Source organism: Canis lupus, chromosome 12, assembly GCF_011100685.1.
Source record: "Canis lupus familiaris isolate Mischka breed German Shepherd chromosome 12, alternate assembly UU_Cfam_GSD_1.0, whole genome shotgun sequence".
In the NCBI taxonomy this organism is placed as follows: Eukaryota; Metazoa; Chordata; class Mammalia; order Carnivora; family Canidae; genus Canis; species Canis lupus.
The window spans coordinates 1302947-1322916 of NC_049233.1; the positions used below are offsets into that span (position 1 = coordinate 1302947).

Consider the following 19970-nt stretch of genomic DNA (forward strand, 5'->3'; position numbering starts at 1 on the left):
GCTCCTGGGGCGTCCAACGCACTGACCAAAGGAGTGGCAAGATCATTGTTCTGTTGGTCCAAGACTGCGGAGGCCGGGGAAACCGGCTAGGAAGCTATTGCAGGGTCCAGTCACAAGACGGCAGCCTGGTCTAGCGGAAGGGAGGCAGGGCCCCCCCAGAAATGAAGGACTCCGGCATCCTTAGAAGGAAGACTGGACAGATTTGGAGTTAGACTGAAAATAGAAAGAGGGAAGGTCGGGGATAGGCTTGCACAAGGAGGTGATTGGTGGTACCATTTCCAAGATGGGGAGAATGTGGGACAGTCAGAAATCCCAAAGCGAGGCCACCCCGGTGCCCAGCGACCTCTTCCGTCCAGGGGCCTGTGGGCGCCGGGGAGCCCGCACCTCTCTCCTGCCCGCCCCACTCCGCTCCGCCGAAGCTCGACTGCAGCTCAGTGGCTCTCATCTCCGCGCCCACAGGCCCGGCGCCGAGCGCTCGCCCTCCGAGCTTGACTGCACTCGGGGCCCCCGGGAGGATGCGGGGGCGGCCCCCAGGCCAAGCTGCGGTCCCCGCCGGGTGGCTGGGAAGAAACCCTGGGAAGCACCGGCCGGCGTCGGACCCAGGCGTGCACCCCCGACGGGCGCCCAGAACTCCGCGGCTCCCTCGGAAGGCGGCGCTGCGGCGCTACGGAGCCCGCCCGGCGGGAGCGAGCGCAGGCGGGGGCGCAGCCGGCCGGGCTCCTCCACCTGCCGGTTCACCGCCTGCCGCTCCAGGTCAGTGTCTCGGAGACTCGGGGTTTGCACGTTAAGGGGTGCAGAGCTCTGGGAAGAGCTGGGAGTACAGGAGCGAACCGCCTGCTCCCGTTGCCAGTCTGGGGCTTCGGGCTGCGGCCCTGCGGGAGGGAGCGCTGCCTCCTTACAGTCCCGGACCAGCCCAGAGCCCCCCGGCCTCGGGGACCTGATGGGGACGATGGGAAGAGATGGACGGAGACTCGCGCCAAGGAAGACGCTCGGCAAAGAAGAAACACGGAAGGAAAGCACACCACTGCGCTTCCAGGAGCCTTGGGATGTACGAAGGAAGAAAATGGTATTGCTGGAAACTCGAGTAATGAAGACGGGGAGGAGCGCCTGGCAGCAGCCTAAATGCGGACTGAACGACTGGTAGAGGAGAATCCGCGCCGGCTCCTCTTGGAGCGAAGGGGCCCAGGGCAGCCAGGAGGGAGTTTCACAGAGTCCTCGGAACCCCTTTCTGGAACACAATCGCCGCTGAAGGTCCCAGCTCTCGGGAGTTAGGGATAAGTGAGCTGCGCGCCCACGGAGTCACCCTGAGGAGTTAGAGACCCGAGGCCGAGCGCGGAGCCGGAGGAACACGCGGCTGGTGTTCGGCGGCCGGGGGGGGCCGGAGCCGTGTCCTCCGGCAGCGCGTGGCCTCAGGGCCGTCCGCGCCGCTCCGGCCTGTTCCGTGCTGTTCCCCCGGCTCCGCGCGCAGAGCCCCGTGTGTCGGTGGCCTCGGTGGCCTCGGTGGCCTCGTGACCCTTGCGGAGGCGGCCTTCCCGGGGTGCGGAGGCGGGGCGCTGCTGTGGCCGCGTGGGGACGCCGGCGGGGCCCGAGGGGCCGAGCGAGGGAGGTGGGGCCTGAGGACCGAAGGCCGAGGTCGGGCGGCGGCGGGACAGCAGGGGCGGGAGCGGCTGGAGGAGCGATCTTTAGCCCGAACGCAAATGAATGAAAAAAGGACGGACTCGGTTCCCGAGGGAGTTGGGATGGCCCGTTGAGCGGGCGGACGGGGCAGAGGTGCCCGGCCTCCCTCGAGCCAGCCGGCGGGGGCGGGGGCGGGGGCGGGGGCGGAGCAAATCCTCGGCCCTGACGCCGAGTCCAGAGCCCGCTCCCGCAGCTCCCGGGGCGAGCCTGGGCCTGGGAGACGGGGAGGGATGGGGGACAGCCCAGCGCGGGGCCCACCATTTCCCAGGTTTCCCGCTAATTCTTCTTTGTCCCAGCCCCCCCCCCCCCCTTCCAGTGTGCCCAGCTCCTCGGGGACGCCTGGCCGTCTGGGCCTTCCTTATCCCTCCCCTGTAAGGCAAGGTCCAAAGCCCCAGCAGATGTGCGGTCTGCATCTCAGCTGTTCTTTTCCGAAATCTGTATAGGGTGAGGAGTGGACAGGCAGCTGGTCCCACTCTGATGGGTGTTCTGAAAACAAACACCCGATGTGAGATTTATCAGGTGGGGCGTAATTTAAGGAGGTAGACTGAGGCCCATGGGTGGAGGGGGGTCCAGGATTCAAATGTTAAACCTCCCCTCTCCTCACCAACTTCCAATATCCAAGGGTTCCTCATGCTATCCACTGTTCTTTATAGTATGTGCAGGAAGAAGGGGGGTGGGGGGAGTGGTGGTAGAGGCAGGTCAACAGAGTCCAGAGTCCCTAGTAGCCTGGTCAGGGAGAGTCCTTTGTCTCCAGGGTGTGGAAGGTGGGTCCAGGTGCCCCCTATTTGCATTCAAGGAGGTGGTTAACTGAACAGACTTGTTTTCCAAGGGAATAACTAAGTGTTCTGGTGGATCAGGGAGGGTGAGGTTCAGAACCATGCAGCTGGTCCTATAGCTTCATGCTCCACACTTTGCACCCTGTTCACACCAAGGACAGGGACAGAGGAATGCAGTGCCAGTATCAACTCTCCAGTATTTGCTAAAGGTAGAGCATTCTGGAGCTGTGGCCACCTCCTCTTTTAACCCCAAGTACCAGGTATCGTATCACCTGACAAGTCTCCGATCACTCTTCCAGTGAAGACTTGGAATGCCCCTGCCTAAGGAGCTGCTGAGCTGGTGTGGGCAGACAGCCTCTGCCCCAGAGACTGCAGAGAAGCCTCATGCCCTGGGGTTCCAGGAGACACTCAAGTTAGCCAGAGGCCATCTAGGACATCAGAGCATTATTAGTGGCCCATGTTAAGCCTGTTCAAACCCTGGTAGACCAAGGGGCACATATGTGGGGGAGTTTCATCTAGAAAAGGGGTTTTCAAAGGGGAAGGTGGCCAGGCAACATACAGATGGGTGGAAGTGGGGCCCATTCTGTTCCATGAAATCCAAGGATTGGAAATAGGACAGAATTAGGGGAAACCGATTTCCTCAGGTTCAACCTAAGGATTTTCTTCTGACAGCTGTCCAGAAAGGTGAAGGGTGGCTCTGAAAGAACATAAGCCCAAAAAAAAAAAAAAAAAGAACATAAGCCCTTGGTGCCCAGGCAGGTGGGGCACCAGGCAGGGGGTGCCAGGTCCCTGGCAGGGCCTGTTGTTAGACTGCAACCGATGTGTGAAGAGAGGTTTGATGACACTGAGGTGTGCAGGGTTTGCTTGCATGAGACGTGGGGAGTGGGCTGATCTTCACCACCCCCCCACGCCCCAGGGAATAGCAAGAGCTGAGCAAGGAACCCTGCGGACACTGATGGTGAAGCCATGTGGGGTTGAATCTGGAAATCTGTAGAAGATTCTCAAGTAGGGGAAACCAGGTACTAGAAGACACTGTGTAAGTGACAAACCCATGGAGTTGTAAGCAAAGGGGGCAACCGTGAGTTCCTGGGGTGGCAGCAGGGTTACACAGGAAGGACTGTGTTGCAGCCTGGGGAGGCTGTACGTGGTGATACTACTAGACACACCAGCAAACGGGGAGGCCTGGGGACCCACCACGTGCAGACAGATCGGCTTGGGGGCTGCAGGCCTAGGGGAACAGTGAGGATGAGGAGGGTTACATTGGCTGGTTGGGGTTGGGTTGCCCAAAGCACGGCCTTCTGTGGCTTCAGCTGTCCCCACTCCCAGCTCCAGGCTCCTGTGGACATCTGGGAAGTCAAACAATTAACCAGCCTGTAGAAAAAATACCTTTTTATTAATTATTAGGAATAATCCATTCATTGAATGCAGGATGTGTATTGGGGAAGGTTAGGTACTGCCAGATGGCTGAGGGGAAACGTGCAAGAGGGCAGTGAGAAGGGGGACAGTCCCCACCTTTCCACAAACTATAAACAGCAACACGAACACAGAGAATCACAAATACGAGGATCCTTCCTCACATCTCCCTCCATCCCACTCTTTCAAAACAAGTGCCAGTGTGGTCGCTAGAGGTGCCAGGGCATCTGGAAGTTCTGGGCCGGGAGCGGGGTGCAATGTGTGGCCTCGAAGTTGTGCAGATGCTTCTGAGCCTGAAGAAAGAGCGCAGGATGGGGACGGGGGAGGGTGCGTAGAACATGCAGTGAGCAGCAGCCACCAATCGCCCCCGTGAAACCACCACATGTTCTCTACGAGCTGCCACTTCCAACGCTGTCCTCAAGCCCCACAGGTGCCCCCTGGCCATCCCAGCACCCCCTTCCTGCTCACCAGAAACAAGGCCAGCTGTTGTCGTCCATCTGCGTTCATGTCTTCCCCTGCAGAGGGGGGTGCTCACACATGGGCTGCACATCTGGGTATTGGGCCCCCCCGGCCCCTCCCCAAAACCCTATCCTGCCCCAGGCCCTCCTTACCCACACTCCAGGGAAAGTCAGGCCCACGCTCTGCCTGGTAGGAGCGGAGGACGGACAGGCACCAGTCCTCCTCCACCTCCCAACGGCTGAAAATCGAGGCTGCTGGGGGAGTGGGGGCAGGGAGGGAAGAGGCACTTGTCAGCCACCTGGCCTTGCCAGGGCCCCACCCAAAGGCCTCACCGCATCCTACTCGCACCTTCCTCCAGCTGTGAGGAGGCCTCCAGCCACTGCCTCACCACTCGAAGACCCTCCTCTGCCATCACACAGGGATACCTACAGGGGGAGCACCGGGGCGGGAGGTCAGGACCCCGTTTTCTTCAGTTCTCTTCACTCCTCATCCCTAACCCTCTAACTCCCCACCCCCTGCCGCAAGGCGGTGCTGGTGTCAGCACACATATGTACACACACACCCTGGCTCACCGATACTGCAGGAGCTTCAGCAGGAGGTCGTTGCCTCGGTTGGACATGATGTCCTCTGGAACCCTGGGGGTGGGAGGAATATGCACTGGAAGGGCTGGAGGTTGGGGAGGAAGGGTTTGGATACCTGGGTTTCTGGCGGGCAGAGGTGGGTGGGGCAACTTCCTAGCTCTGTCTGGGATCCAGGAGGGCAGAGGCTCCTAGGCACTCACGTGGTAGTGATGATCTCATCCTTGGTTCTTCGGATCAGCAGCACAGGGCCCTGGTACCTTCAGAGGACAGCGTGGTGGGAGGGAGTGCTCAGAGGGGGACAGGTGACAAGTGGCCACCCCGCCTGTCTTGTCCCTGCCTTCCCAGCCCCTACTAAGCAGGGGCCCAGGAGCTAGCCCATCACTCAGGGGAGAGAAAATATTGAAGAATAGGCACTGCCCAAACTCTGATCTTACTGGATCTTCTGGAACACCCGGCAGAGCCTGTACAGTGGGGAGGCGGGAAAGGGTGTTTCATGCTAGAGGCAGGCCTGCCCTCACCTGCACAGCTGTTCTGCGTTGTTTAGATTGAGATGCTGCCTCACAGTCCTGGTCACCAGGCCCCCTGCAGCGAGATAAAAGTGAAGGGATAACAAAGACAAAGCCCTTGCCCAACATAATGGTCCCCACTGTCCACAGAAAGAGAAAACTAAGGCTCCAGACACGGGAGCCCTCCTGCTTCTCAACAACGGTGTGACCCACTCCCCATCCATCTCCAGTCAAGATAGCTCCCAGTTCCAGCCCCCGCCTCCCCTTCCCTGGAAGGCAGGCCTGGGAGCTTCACTCACTCCAGCTATCTGGCATGACCTTCAAGGCCAAGGGCACCAGGTCATCGAAGGAGGCATCCAGGATCACGGCACTAATGTCTGGGTAGGACATGGCTGCCCACGTGGCTGGGATCAAGACAGGGAAGAAGGGTGACATCCTTGGCCTCCTGTCCACTGCCCCACCCTCATCCCACTGACCCTGCAGGCTGACGCCATGCTCCTGACTAGGTGAGCCCCTGGTCTCCCTCAACCTCTCACTTCACTTGGCCAGGGCTCTATCTGGAGAGGATGTGCATGGGAGACAATGTGCAGGGGAAAGACTCACTTTCCTGATCCCCCTCCAGGACCCTGGTTTACTTCTTTTAATAATGGGCATAGGAGGGGCCCCTGGGTGGCTCAGTCAGGCATCCGACTCTTGGTTTTAGCTTGGGTCATGATCTTGGGAGGGGCGGGGGTGAGATCAAGCCCTGTGTCAGGCTCTGCACTCAGTAGGGAGTCTGCCTGGGACTCTCTCCCCTTCTCCTTTGCTCTCTCTCTCAAAGTAAAATCTTAAAAAATAATAATAATAATAATAATGGGCATAAGAGTGGAAGGAAATGCAAATATGCACAAACAGGATACCATCTTCTAGACCCACATAGATAACCCACCTCTATCATCTCTTCCCTTAAGCCTTGACCCCACTATCAGGCCCCTAGTACATTTCCCTACCTCACCTGGGGGTGGGGTGGGGGTGGCGCAAATTGTGGGGGTGGTTAGGAGGTAGGCTAATACCAGTGAAGCCGCCAATGGACCAGGCATAGATGATGATGTCCTGGGGCTGGAAGCCCAGGCGGTAGATGGCAAACTGCACCACCACATCCATGGCATTGGCCTCATTCTGAGGAAATGGCACCCCCTGCAGGAGGAAGGGCAAAGGCAGGAGTGGTTCAGCACAAAGGGGGCGAGGGCCAGACCCCCCCACCCCCACCTCCACCCCCCTCTTGCAAGCCTGTTGCTTGCTTGCTGTGGTGTGGACTCTTAGCTCCCCTGCAACAGCCAGGGAGTGCAGAAGAAAAGCATGGTGGGAGGGGCTGCACTCTCCAGAAAGCAGCCTGCCTGCAACTCCCCACTGCCAGAGGAGGGAACCTGGGTCCCTGTCCTTGGCGCCCAGGTGACAGGTGAGTGGGAGACCCCCAGAAATATATACCCCTTTCTCTAACTCCAGTGACTGACCAGGGAGGAGACACACCATAATTCAGGAAAAGAAAGGGATTTCAGAGGGTCTCACCGTGCTTCCAGCAAAGCCTGGATGGTTCCAGCCCAGGACTGAATATCCAGCTGCAACAGTGGGGGAGGAGCTAGGACCTCATGACCCACACCTCCCCTACTCCAGCCCAGGGGGAAAGAGCAACAGAACACTGGAGCTCTAAACAACCCAAACTCAGAGGCGAATAACCCCAAGCCTTCCCAGAATGAGGCGAGGACACCAGAGGTTCTGAGGCAGCAGAAGGGAGAGATACGTGACTGTGTAGTGGGGACAGAATGAAGGCCAACATGTTAGGGACACAGCCCAAGGGGAGGGATGTAAGGTTAGCAAAGCAAATGGGGAGTACACTCTCCCCCAAATGTGAGGTTTAAACTTCACACAGACAAGGCGATCAGGCCCAGGGAGGTTATGTCAGTGTGGGAAGGTAGAGGCTTTCCATTCCAAAGGGCAGGACAAGAGAGCTGAGCCCAGGCCTACCTTCCAGAGGCGTAGAAATGCAGCCCACCTCATAGAAGCCCGCGTTCCCCTCACAGCAGATCACCTATGGAGGGAGGCAGGAGGAGGGCTGGGGAGGAGCCAAGCTGGGCCAGAAAATCCCCCATGTGGCTAGAGGTAGGAGCTTTGTAGGGTAGAGGAATGGGCCTGTTCTCTTTAAGGAGAATGGAAATTTCTCTTTTCACAAGGTTCATCAGAGAGAAGCAAAGTGGATGCAAATGCTTAGCAAACTGAGCCCTCAGAGGAGGGGGAAGTTGGTCAACCACCCAGCACAGTGTCCACTTCTCCTTGGAAGACCAGTGGGGGCTCGCTTTCAGAAATGGGGTTAGGGATACTTTTTTCCTTTCTAGTTTTTGGCTCTATCTTTGCCCATGAGTGTTTCTTCTGTGTGGTATGCCAACTGCTTTCCATCTCTGGGCTCCAGACTTATACAGTCAGATAAACACTAATTCTATGGTACCCCAAGCCCAGAGATAGGGTGGCTTGCATGGACTCTCACAGCAGTTGGGTAGAGCCAAGACCAGAAGCCAGCTCCCTAGACTGCTGGCTCAGTGCTCCTTCCAGGGCTGCTTCCTGGAGGCAGGCTGCTTTGGAGACCAGGCTGCCCAGGTTCAAATCCCAGCTCTCATTTACTGTGTCATCTGGGAAAACGATTCTGGGCCTCAGTTTTAATATCTGTAAAATGGGCTGACATAAAAATAGTACCTATTCTACAGGGTTGTGGTGAGGATTAAATATATGCCTTCTATGTGATAAATGCTACGTGGTGACTGTCACAAGATTGTTTTTTGGTCCTTGTATGTTACCTCTTGCTTCCTCCATTTTGCTATGGCAGGGTTTTCTGACACCAAGAGGTCTTGAGGGTGGGGCCAGGAGATGGGCTTTTCTCCAGCTGTCCTTCTTTGGGGTTGCTGGAGGACTGGGATCCCCAGAGCCTCCACTGCTTCCCTCTCCCCGACCTGTGAATTCCTGGCTCCCACTCACCAGCTTCTGTCCCTGGGGCTCTGATGTCTCCCGCCGGTCCACAAACATGGTGTCAATCTCGTTGCCATCGCAGGCCAGCAGCTTCGCCCGGCGCCCATTACACTAAGTGAGGGAGATGTGAGGAGTGGGAAGTCACATCCCTGGTGGGGGGAGGAGCATCGGGGCGCAAGGGCAGGGGCGCCTCACCTCTTCCACCAGCCGGGCCTGGCCCTGCAGCAGCACAGGCATGAGGGCCTTCTGGAGCAGGTACACTGAGCCGGGATACAGCATCCGGCGCCCCAAGGTGTGTGCCACCAAGTAGCTGTGGGGAACTCAAGGTTAACAAACCCTTGACCTCAGGGGGGCCCAGGGACCACCCCAGCCCTTGCACCCAGAGGTTCTGGGGCCTGATGCACCCTTGACCTTCACATTTTTGTTTTCTTTTTAGAAGATTTAACAAAATGCTGTATGAACCAGACTGGTGTTTTCCCAACTTTTTTTTTTTACTACAGCCTTTCTAAGATGCACATTTTATACTGTGGCCCAGTACACGCATTTGTACATATAATACTGAAAATTTCAGGAAATAATATTTTCTACGTAAAAGTAAAAGCAAAGTTATTAACTATGATTCTCTTAATGTATAAATACAACTTAGGGACACCTCGGGAGCACAGTCAGTTAAGCGTCTGAACTGTTGGTTTCAGCTCCAGTCCTGGGATCCCTGCATGGGGCTGCAGGCTCAGCATGGAGTCTGCTTAAGATTCTCTCTCCTCAGGATGCCTGGGTGGCTCAGAGGTTAAGCATCTGCCTTCGGCTCAAGGTGTGATCCTGGGGTCCGGGGATTGAGTTCCACGTGGGGCTCCCCACAGGGAGCCTGCTTCTCCTTCTCCCTCTGCCTGGGTCTCTGCCTTTCTCTTTCTGTGTCTCTCATGAATAAATAAAATCTTAAAAAAAAAAAAAAAAAGATTCTCTCTCCTCCCTGTTCCTCCCCCAGACCTTTCCCTGGTGTACCCGCATGAGCACCTGCTCATTCACTCTCTCTCTCAAATAAATAAATAAATCTTTTTCTTTCAAATAAATAAATAAATCTTAAACAAATGCAACTTATTAAAAGTCCCCAAGTAAATAATACTTAAATAAACAACAGCTATAATTTATTCAATTGATTTCAAGATTCATGAGTGGGTCAAGATCCATAATTTGCTTTCTGTTTTGAGATTTGAGAGAGGGAAAGTGGAGGGGAGGAGAGAGAGAGCAAGAGGGGGAGGAAGGGGGGCAGAGAGATTGAGAGAGAGAGAGAATGTGTGTGTGTGCATGAACTGGGGAAGAGACAGAGGCATAGTGAAGCAGACTCCTCGTGAGCACAGACCCCAAGGTGGGGCCCATCCCATGACCCTGAGATCGTGACCTGAGCCGAGGTCAAGAGTTGGACACTTGGGGATCCCTGGGTGGCTCAGCGGTTCAGCACCTGCCTTTGGCCCAGGGCGTGATCCTGGAGACCCGGGATCGAGTCCGACTTTGGGCCTGCTTCTCCATCTGCCTGTGTTTCTGCCTCTCTCTCTATCATGAATAAATAAATAAAATCTTAAAAAAAAAAAAAGAGGGATCCCTGCGTGGCGCAGCGGTTTGGCGCCTGCCTTTGGCCCAGGGCGTGATCCTGGAGACCCGGGATCGAATCCCACGTCGGGCTCCCGGTGCATGGAGCCTGCTTCTCCCTCTGCCTGTGTCTCTGCCTCTCTCTCTCTCTCTCTCTCTGTGTGTGTGACTATCATAAATAAATAAAAAAAAATTAATTAAAAAAAAAAAAAAAAAAAAAAAAAAAAAAAAAAAAGAGTTGGACACTCAACCAACTGAGCCACCCAGGTGCCCCAAGATCCACAGTTTGAAAGACACCAAACTAGATTGCACACTCCACCAAGCAGAGACCTGGCTGTTCTGTTCACTGCAATATGCCTTTTATCTGCCATGTAGCTGGTGGCTAGAGCCTAATGCAGAGTAGGGGCTTAATAAATATTTACTGAACCAATGCACTAATCTAGACAGATAAGCTGTGGTAGGTGCTGTTCCTGAAAGACCATTTCCAGTTAATCTTGAAGTAGGATTTGTTCACAGAAAAACACTGTACTACCCCATTCAGCATCCTCTCAAAACTGCAAATCTGGCTTGCCCCTCTGACCAATCAGCATACTGTAGACACCGACCACTAAGCCCTCCCCTTTCTTCGGTATTCCAGAAACTGCGTCCCAGGCCACAGCAACAGAAAATTCCCACGACATCTGCACCACGGTAAGATATGGATGATTACTGCTGCTACTTCCAACACCATCCGTGTCCACAACTATGATTTACTTGGGCTTTGCCATATGCTCTCAGGCACCCAGGCAAGGTAGAAGGCTTTGTGAAGATGTTACTACACTTAATCTCGCCAATCCTATGAAGTGGGTTAATCATGGACACAGAGATTGCAGGTCGCTAAGGTAGGATAGCCTAGGAGCAGAGGGGCCAAGACAGGGATAGCTGCCACCAGACCCTGCTCCAGCTAAGGCTATGTGTCTCCACCACACCTCCAACCTCATTCTTCCCTCCCAGCCTGGTTAACAGAGCTTCTGTGGGGACCTGGCTGGCCCAGTTTGTAGAAGATGTGACTCCTGCTCTTGGGGCCGTGAGCTCAAGGCCTATGTTTCGTGCAGAGCTTGCTTAATAAATAAATTAAAAAAAACAAAAACAAAAAGAGTAGTAACATGAAAGAACTTTTGTGTCAGATAGAATTGTGTGAACATCCCAGTCTTTCATTCACTGTCTATGAGACTCTGGAGCTCTCTGGGCCTCTTTTCTTCACCTATAAATCTAGATTAAAAACCACAAATATGAGCACCTGGGTAGCTCAGTGGTTGAGCATCTGCCTTTGGCTCAGGTCGTGATCCTGGGGTCCTGGGTTCAAGTGTCCATATCAGGCTCCCTACAGGGAGCCTACTCCTCCCTCTGCCTCTATGTCTCTCATGAATAAATAAATAAAATCTTTGGAAAGAAAAAAAAACTACCACAAATAATACAAACTACGCAGCACAAGGCCCTATCTTGCAAGGGAGCACCCTGTCCTGGAATCCTCACTCCGAATCACCTCCATCCCAGCTGGCCTCTCTTCCCTGTTGCTTCCCACCTGGTGATCTGACAAGGCAGCTTCTTGACCCGGTTGAGGAGGGTGTCTGCTGTCCCCCGGTGCAGGGGCTCTGGGCGGAGCAGGGCCACACCTTGGTAAGAAGGGCCCCCTCGAGACTCCTTCCTGAGGATGGAAAGATGCAGGGGAGGACAGTCAGGAGCAGCAAGCTGAACAGCGGAGGTCTGCAGGAGAGGGGGGAGGATGCTGTCTAGGAACAAGGAGATGGTGCTGGAGAGCAGCCCCTGGGGCCCAAGATGGGGACAGGACAGAGCAGGGATGGAATGAGAGAACTGGGACCTCACCGGCTGCTGGGCTCTTTCCAGTGGAAGTCGACCGGCCAGCTCTTAAAGTCAAAGTTGTAGTTGGCGAGCTGCCTCTGTGGTGGGCAAGGAGAGGTAAAGAGGAACTGAAAAGTTGGGGCAGGCCACCTACCCACCCTAATCAGCCATGGGACTGGCCCCCACACGTCATGGGGAGACAAGGAGAGGTCAACACCCCCATACTCCCTTCTCAGAGTGAAGAAAAAATCAGCCAAGAGAGGATGCCTTTATCAGCTATCCAGCTGCTTCCAGAACACTCCTTGCTTTCCCAAAATATAAAACTGACCCACTCCCAAAAGGGATGGCTGTAGGTACTGGTGCTTCTGAGGGAGGAAGTGGGGGTCTGTTGGCTGTTCATGCCCCCCTCCCCTACTGGGTCCCTGATACAATGCTGTCCTGGAGGGCTGAGTGAGATGGATGGAGGGAAGTCATGCCTACAGTGGCTCCTTCGCATTGGGCCCACCTCTTGAATGAGGCCCTCTCTCACTGTTCCATCCTTATGGCCACCTTCCTTCCCTCAACTTCTGCAGCCAGACCATCTATGCCTCCAGTCACCCCACCGAGCCCATCCACATGCTTTGTGAGGGTGGCGGGAGCTGTGTCTTCTCTGCTGTACTCCCTCCCTCACCCTCGAAGCACCTGGCACTCTATCTTGAGAACTGTTTTTTATTTTCCGTCACAGAAATTTTTTGACATTTTCAAAAATAACTTGACTAAGAGAGAACAATAGAAACACTGTACAAAAATGTAAATGGCAAAACAAGACAAAATGAAGAAAAGCACATTTCAGGCAGCTTCTGCTCAGACCCTGACTCAGATCCAGACCCAGCCACTTCCTTTGCTCTGTTCCTCACTTAATCTTCCTTTGTCTGTTTCCTCAGAGGTACAATAATACCACCTCATGCAATTGTTGTGAAGACTGGGAAGGGCATATGCAAAATGCCTCAGAGGGGGGGTCCCTGGGGGGCTCAGTGGTTGAGCGGCTGCGGCTGCCTTCGGTAGGATACCCCTGCCCTGCCCGGTAGGGGACTTAGTCCCTCATGAGGCTCCCTGCAGGGAGCCTGCTTCTCCCTCTGCGGGTGTCTCTGCCTCTCTCTGTGTGTCTCAGGAATAAATAAAATCTTAAAAAAAATATGCCTCAGATGGTGGTAGAGCATCATCGCATAGCTCTGCAAATGCGGCCAGAGCAGCCAGTAACATGATGATGGCGGTCACAGATCTCTGATCCCAGGAACCCCTTTGTTAACAGGAAAGAGCTATATAGGGCCCTAAAGCCCCTTCTTTTTTTCTTAAGGATTTTATTTATTCATGAGAGACACAGAGAGAGACAGAGAGAGAGAGAGAGGCAGAGACACGGGCAGAGGGAGAAGCAGGCTCCGCACAGGAGCCCAACTGGGCCTAAAGCCCCTTCTGAAAGACAATCACACTCCAGCACCAGCTGAGCTGGCACAACTCCAAGGACACTGTGCCCTGGCTTTTCTCCCTCTTGGCACCACATTGTGCTTCCAGGCACAAGAGTGGACATACCTGTCCATCTTGTCCCATCCCTGAACAAAACTAGCATGGTGTGCGATGCACACGGCCAAAATAAACAACATTTACAGAACTGAGCTGCTCGGAGAGAAGACCCCCTTCTAAAACACTGTGAAATATTCTGTTAGAAGTGGTGGGGAGGAAGATTCCTTGGGTAGATGGTTTCCTCACACAGAGGAGGAGGGACATAGCAATATGCAAGCAAAAAGCCAGGGTGTTGGATGGCAAAACACACTGCCTCCCCCAGGACAGAAGCTGGTGCCCGGTGCTCTGGGGAGGCAGCTGAGGAAGCTGCTACCAGGGTACCTGTCTGGCACCTTTCCTGGAAACGCTCACCTTGTTTTCTGCAGACTGGTTCCTATGTGTTGCCTCCAAGATAGTGATGAACTGCCGGTACTGGGGGTTGGTCCAGCGGCCAATACCTGGTAGAAAGAGGACAGGAAACAGTGTTAGGAAAAGTGGGAAGAGCAAGCTGAGTGGGTTTCAGGAAGAGGGTTGGAGATGGGCAAGGAAAAGGCCCTGGAAAGAGAAGCAGGAGGAAAAGGAACAGATGGCCCAGGATCTGGGGAAACAGGAGAGTCGGGCTGACCCCCTTCCTCCATATCTAGCAACTGGCTTCATACTTCTCCTATCCAGCTTCTTCAGTTGTTTTGTTTTTTTTTTTAAGATTTATTTATTTATTCATGAGAGACAGACTGAAAGAGGCAGAGACATAGGGAGAGGGAGAAGCAGGCTTCCCATAGGGACCCCGATGTGGGGACTGGATCCCAGATCCAGGGATCATGACCCGAGGGGAAGGCAGGTGCCCAACCACTGAGGCACCCAGGCATCCCTCTTCAGTTGGTTTCTTGATAGGCGATTGACTTCCCACCCTCCAGAATGTTCACTTTCCCGGTCTTACTACAAGCGTCATGCAACCTTACTATTCACCCTGGTGAACATGGGTTTCCCTGCCAGCATTCTCTGCTGCTCGCTTCCCAGCTCTTTTCTGTATGGTCTAACTCCCGGCCATCTGGCTCCCTGGCTCCCCCTCTTGCCCCAGAATCACTTCCTCACTGACACTGAGCCCCTTCCTCCATCCCCACTCTTCCTACGGTGCCTCTCAGCACTCTTCCTCTCCCTCCAGACTCCATCCTCCTCTGCTTCCTGGGTCCATCTTTGCCACCTTCCGAGTCCCAGACTTCTCTCCCCCACCCCCCCCACCTCCCTTTTACTTCTCGGAGAGCTACCCTTCCGGAAATCACATCTGCTCCCTCTTCACTGTAAAGGAGTCTCAAGCCCTGACTTCTCTGCTTCCACTAATCTGATAGGTATCACTCACATGCCAGGCACCATTCTGACACGAAGACAGTAGGAAATGAGACACACAGGCTCCAGCCCTGAGAGCTGGTACTTTGGCCCGGGGTGGGGTGGGGCTGGAGAAAGAGAAGAAGCAAGTACACAAGAACTTTTCAGGGAGGGGTAAGTGCTATAAAGAAAATAAAACCAGAATGAACTAGAAGGCTAGTATCTATCATCAGGAGTAGAGACCCCAGACAGTACTGCGAACAAAGCAACGAGCAAAATGAATTGTGTGGAATGATGCCGTTTGTGCCAAAAATGTAAAACTCACAAAGAAAAGGTGATATATTATTTATACTTCCCATACTTCATAGATTCTAAAATGTCTATTTTATTTACATTTGAAAACTGAAATCGGAATGCATTTTACAATTCATAACAGCTTAGATTTGGTAAGATGAGGCATATCTTTCATAAGAGTATACAAATATGGAACCAGGAAAGAAACTACGCCAAGTGGCACTGGTTAGTTCTGGGAAAAGAGGAACACGGGACTGGGGAAGATTCCAATGGGAATGTCAACTCTGAATGCAATGCTTCAGTATTTTATTGATAAAAGGTATTTGAAGCAATATCACAGAACACAAGCATTTCAGTTCTTTATGATACTGTATTTAATTTCTGTACCCAAACTAAAAATAAATAAAATTTAAAAGTAAGGCAAAACTGGGACGCCTGAGTGGCTTAGTGGTTGAGCATCTGCTTTTGGCTCAGGCTATGATCCCTCAGTTCTGGGATAGAGTCCTACATCAGGCTCTTTGCGTGCAGCCTGCTTCTCCCTCTGCCTGTGTCTCTGCCTCTCTCTCTCTGTATGAATAAATAAGTAAAAATCTTAAACAAAAAAAAAAAAAAAAAAGTAAGGCAAAACTGAGGAGTGGGAGCTACTTTTAGACCGGGCACTCAGGGAAGGCCTCGCTGAGGGGGGAGCCCAGAGCATGGGGGATCAGGAGGCAGAACACCGCAGGCAGAAGGTCCGCACCCCTGACCACTGCCACCACCCACCCACCCGCCCACCCTCTAGACAGGCATCCCCTCGCCCAGTTTTTGTCACGTGCACTCGCCAAGGGGCAATGATTTGAACCATCTCTTCATTTTTAAATCATGAGCTATAACATACACACCTGCAACACAGTTTAAAAGATACAAAGCAAACATTCATGTGACCATCACGCAAGTCAAGGAAGCGAACATGGTCACGTCCCCCCACACAGCCCCGACCGTCCCTCTCCCAGGTTATCACTCCCCTGACTTTCAAGATAGTCACGCCTGTATTCTGCTACCGACATATGCATCCCTTGTGAACTTTACGTGAGTGGGAACAAACCACATACGGTTTCTGGAAGTCTGCTCCTTGCATTCAACCTTACAGTTGTGAGACCCGTTCTTGCTGCTGAGCGTAGTTTAAATTCGCTCACTTGCATGCTGTGTTGTGTTGTGTTGCACAACTAGACCTCTAACATATCCATCCTATTTGTGGCCATGGACTTGTTTCCAGTTTCAGATTATGACAAACATCTACATGGACATGTATGGAATTATTGTAGGGTATATGCATCTTCTTCAGATAACAGCAGTTTTCTGCCAATGAGTGTTTTTTTCATACTTACAACCAAGCCCTTTAAGGAAAAGATCACGTCTTCACCATTCCCAATTATTCCCTTTCAGGGCCCAAACCATATATTTGCAAAATTACTTAATAAATATTTACCCCGGGAAATATAGATCCAAGCCAGGCTCCCTCTGGACCTACCTCGGAGACAGGCCACGCCTGCCAAGAGTAGTAGCAATGTCCCCGCATAGTGAGAAAATGGCACCACTTTGGACAAGCTCAAGTAACCTGGGAGGGGAGAGGCATTATGTGAGAAATTTCCCCACTGCCCCTTGGCATCTCTTCCCAGGTCAGGCCCAATTTCCGCCCCATATTCTCTCTTTGGGACATCCATGCCCTTGGAGGAAGAAGACGCCTGATGGAAGAGGAAAGCCAAGCCATGTCCGTAGGTCCCCTTTCCTCTTTGGAGAGGTTGGCTCATCTGCCAACAACCTGCCCACCACCTTTGAAGCCACACTGACCTTTCCTGTATAAGTAGAAGAAGGCGAAGGGAGAGGAGTAATAAGAGATGGACCAGAAGACTGAAGCCTGCAGCAGAGAGACAGGGACAAGCAATCAGTACACATGCACACACATGCACATATGTGCACACATGTACACGCACGCACCCACACACAAGTCTGCCATTTCCAGGCCTAGGCTCTGAGCAAAGTGGAGGACCTGAGGGAGATCAATCACATCAAGTACCTATTCTGTGGATGACACAGTAGGTGCTTAATATCTGTTGAAAGGCAATGTATCAGAGCAGAAAGGAGGCTGGGGAAATTAGGTACAGGTTCTGTTTTCTTCCTCTTATCTCCAGACATAATCTCATCGCTTTTAAAGGCCAGTTTCTTTTTCTACTCAAGTCAATCAAACCTTTCCAATCAGCCCTGCTCAGCACAGCGCCTGGCCTGGTCTCCAAGAGATGCACAAACGTCACCATAGGAACCCTGCCAGAGAAAACAGCTGTCTTTGCAGCCAAGGAGGTTAGTTGCCTGTAGCCAGGGAGGACAGGTCACTGGGGACCACAGGACTCAGCACTTGCAGATGGTCCCAAGGGGAAACGCATTCTCCTCAGGGCTCAGGCTGCCCCAGAGAAAGCAGTGCACACACCAAGGTGGAGTGCCAAGTATGGGTGCTTGAGAGTGGGTCCATGTGGTTGGAGAGGTTGGCAGCAGAGGCTGGAGCATTCCCCACCCCAGGGGCGCTGCCTTCTCCCATGCTAGGGAGGAGAAAGTTCCGAGGGCAACTGGGTGGGAAAAGACACAGTAGTCCCAGATGCGAGGGCAGACATACCAGTGCCAGGATGCTGTCAGCATGCTTCTCCAAGGCACGGGGTTGATAGTACGTATCCTGCCAAAACAGATGGCGGAGTCAAGGACCATGTCCACTGACCAGTCCTTCGCCTTCCCTTTTGAAAGCCCTGACGTTGTGTCCTCTGGTTCTAGCCTCTGAAGCTGTCCCTCCTGCGACATTCCTGGCTCCCAAAGAAATCCCTCTTACTAACCCCTCCTCCAAGCCTGATTTCCTACCCCAGACCATGAAAACATAGGAGGCCGGACTTGGGAGCAAAATTGAAAGCCTCACCGAAGGATTTGTGTTCCTTTTTCACAACCCAGTTTCAAATGGGCCGTGGGCAGGTGCAAACGGGGAGAGGAGTGAGAGAAGAAAGGAAAGACACAATGACAACTTTAAGAGGGAAATAAGATCAGAAATAACAGGGTGATTAAGGAAGAGAATGTGGCAGAGGGCGGGCCGTCCCGGGGCGCAATAAACAGCTTGAGACTACCCGTGAAAAGGCAGAGCGCCTACAGGGACACAGCCGCCCACCACCCCAGCTTTCCTTTTTTTTTTTTTTTTTTTTTTTTTTCACCCCAGCTTTCCTAATGTGACCACCCTGGGGTCTCCAAGGCTGGCTGGGCGGCGGGGTGGGAGGCCGCGCGTACGTGACTTGTCGAAGCCATCTAACTTCACGGACAGTGTGGAAGGCAGATAAAACGGAACTGGGGAAGGCACCGAGTCAGAAGAAATCACCCAGCTCTGGAATTGGCGCAGGGTCTCAGGCAATTGGGAGTAGCACGAACCACGACAGACGGGGTGGGGGCCGCGAGAGGGAAAGGCGAGGAGCGCTAGTGGGAACCGGAAAGCGGTGGCGAAGAGCGACAGAGGAGGCCGGCGATCCGCGGGCGTGACTTTAACCCAGGAGGCGCAGGGAGCGCTCCGCAGACACCTGGCTCGACAAGCAGGCTCCCCCGATTTCCAATAATGGGCGCTTCCGGGGAGCAGAGGCCGCGAAGGGGACTGGGCCGTACCATGTTTCCGACCCGGGGAGAACTCGACTCACCCAGGAGCTGGAAGGGGGGGCAGTGACTGAAGTTGGAGTCTCGGGGACGCCGGACGGGGCCCTTTCCGAGTCCCTCTCCCGGTAGATTTTGTAGAGCCGGGGGCCTAGGACGCAGCTCAGCAGCTTCGCCATGGCCCCCGCTCCCGCCGCTGCTCTCCCAGCAGCAAGTCCCCCTTCCGACCCCGCCCTTCCCCGGCCTCGAAGGTATTGCGTGCCCTTGACGTCAGCACGTACCGGCTCCGCCTCGAGCCCTGTAGAGACATTTTCCGCGCTGCTTGAGACGGATTTCGCGCAGTTGGACCTACGGGTAGAGCCGTGGTCAGAAATTAGTTGGAGGCGTTTGGAACGCGCCGAGGTAGGGGATTATCAGGATTAAGTCACTTTTTCCCATCCCTTAATATTGGCAGGCTCTTGAACGACAATGGGAACGAGGGATAAGATGCAACACAAAGAAAAGGTGTCTAGGAACACATCTAACCAAAGAAATGCACGATTTTATGAAGAAAATTACAGAAGTTTTTGAAAGAGGTGACCAAAGGCTTGAATAAATATAGAGCTACATCGCAGTCATGGATAGGAGGACTAAGTATTATCAGGGTGTGTAAAATACCGGTTAAAAAAAAAAGAAAAAAAAAGGAGGAATTCTTGCTCCTAAGCGTAGACAAATCTCAAATGTATTGTTTAGTGGGAAAAATAAAGCCACAGATTGATTACACGCAACCATCACGATACATATGCATCTGTATAACATTTGAAAAGAAAATTTAATGATCAAGTGAAAGTTGAAGAGCAAATTTAGAATAGTGTAACACAGCATAGAGGATCTTTGAAATGGTAATACTTTTTAAAAGATTTTATTTATTTATTCATGAAAGACACAGAGAGAGAGAGGCAGAGACACAGGCAGAGGGAGAAGCAGGCTCCATGCAGGGCCCGACGTGGGACTCAATGCCGGGACTCCAGGATCATGCCCTGGGCCAAAGGCAGATGCTCAACCACTGAGCCATCAAGGATCCCAGTAACACATTTAATAGATATTCAGGTTTGGTTTATTTTCCTTTGTACCTTACACCTACATGATATATAAATTCTTTCGCTTCTTATTGCAGTAAACACATATACAGAAAAGTGCACCTTTTGAATATATCCATGTAGTCAGCATCCAGATCAAGAATACATTATACCACATCTACAAGACCCTCCCCAAATCACTACCTCCCCCGCCAAGGGGTAACCACTATCTTAGTTTCTAACCTCATAGATTAGATTTGACTAATTTTG

The 19970-nt window shown here is 53.2% G+C and overlaps 1 protein-coding gene across 5 annotated transcripts; it reads right to left on the bottom strand.

The window, feature by feature from the left end:
* Positions 1 to 3827: 3827 nt before the first annotated feature.
* Positions 3828 to 18897, bottom strand: ABHD16A (abhydrolase domain containing 16A, phospholipase). Of its 5 annotated transcripts, none has more exons than XM_038553534.1 (20): positions 18690 to 18897; positions 17642 to 17698; positions 16825 to 16891; positions 16505 to 16591; positions 13750 to 13835; positions 11863 to 11936; positions 11522 to 11683; positions 8605 to 8719; positions 8419 to 8520; positions 7417 to 7480; positions 6961 to 7010; positions 6465 to 6588; positions 5712 to 5816; positions 5425 to 5488; positions 5107 to 5163; positions 4898 to 4960; positions 4674 to 4750; positions 4478 to 4579; positions 4335 to 4381; positions 3828 to 4159 (listed from the first exon to the last, which is right to left on the bottom strand). In XM_038553534.1, the coding sequence occupies exons 1-20, from the start codon at positions 18819 to 18821 to the stop codon at positions 4076 to 4078; spliced, it is 1719 nt and encodes a 572-aa protein (XP_038409462.1). In that variant the 5' UTR covers positions 18822 to 18897; the 3' UTR covers positions 3828 to 4075. The 5 variants fall into 5 exon arrangements, with proteins under 5 accessions (XP_038409462.1, XP_038409464.1, XP_038409463.1 ...); XM_038553536.1 differs by having other exon boundaries at positions 11561 to 11683; positions 18690 to 18896; XM_038553535.1 differs by having other exon boundaries at positions 4478 to 4576; positions 18690 to 18896.
* Between the last annotated feature and the right edge of the window lie 1073 nt (positions 18898 to 19970).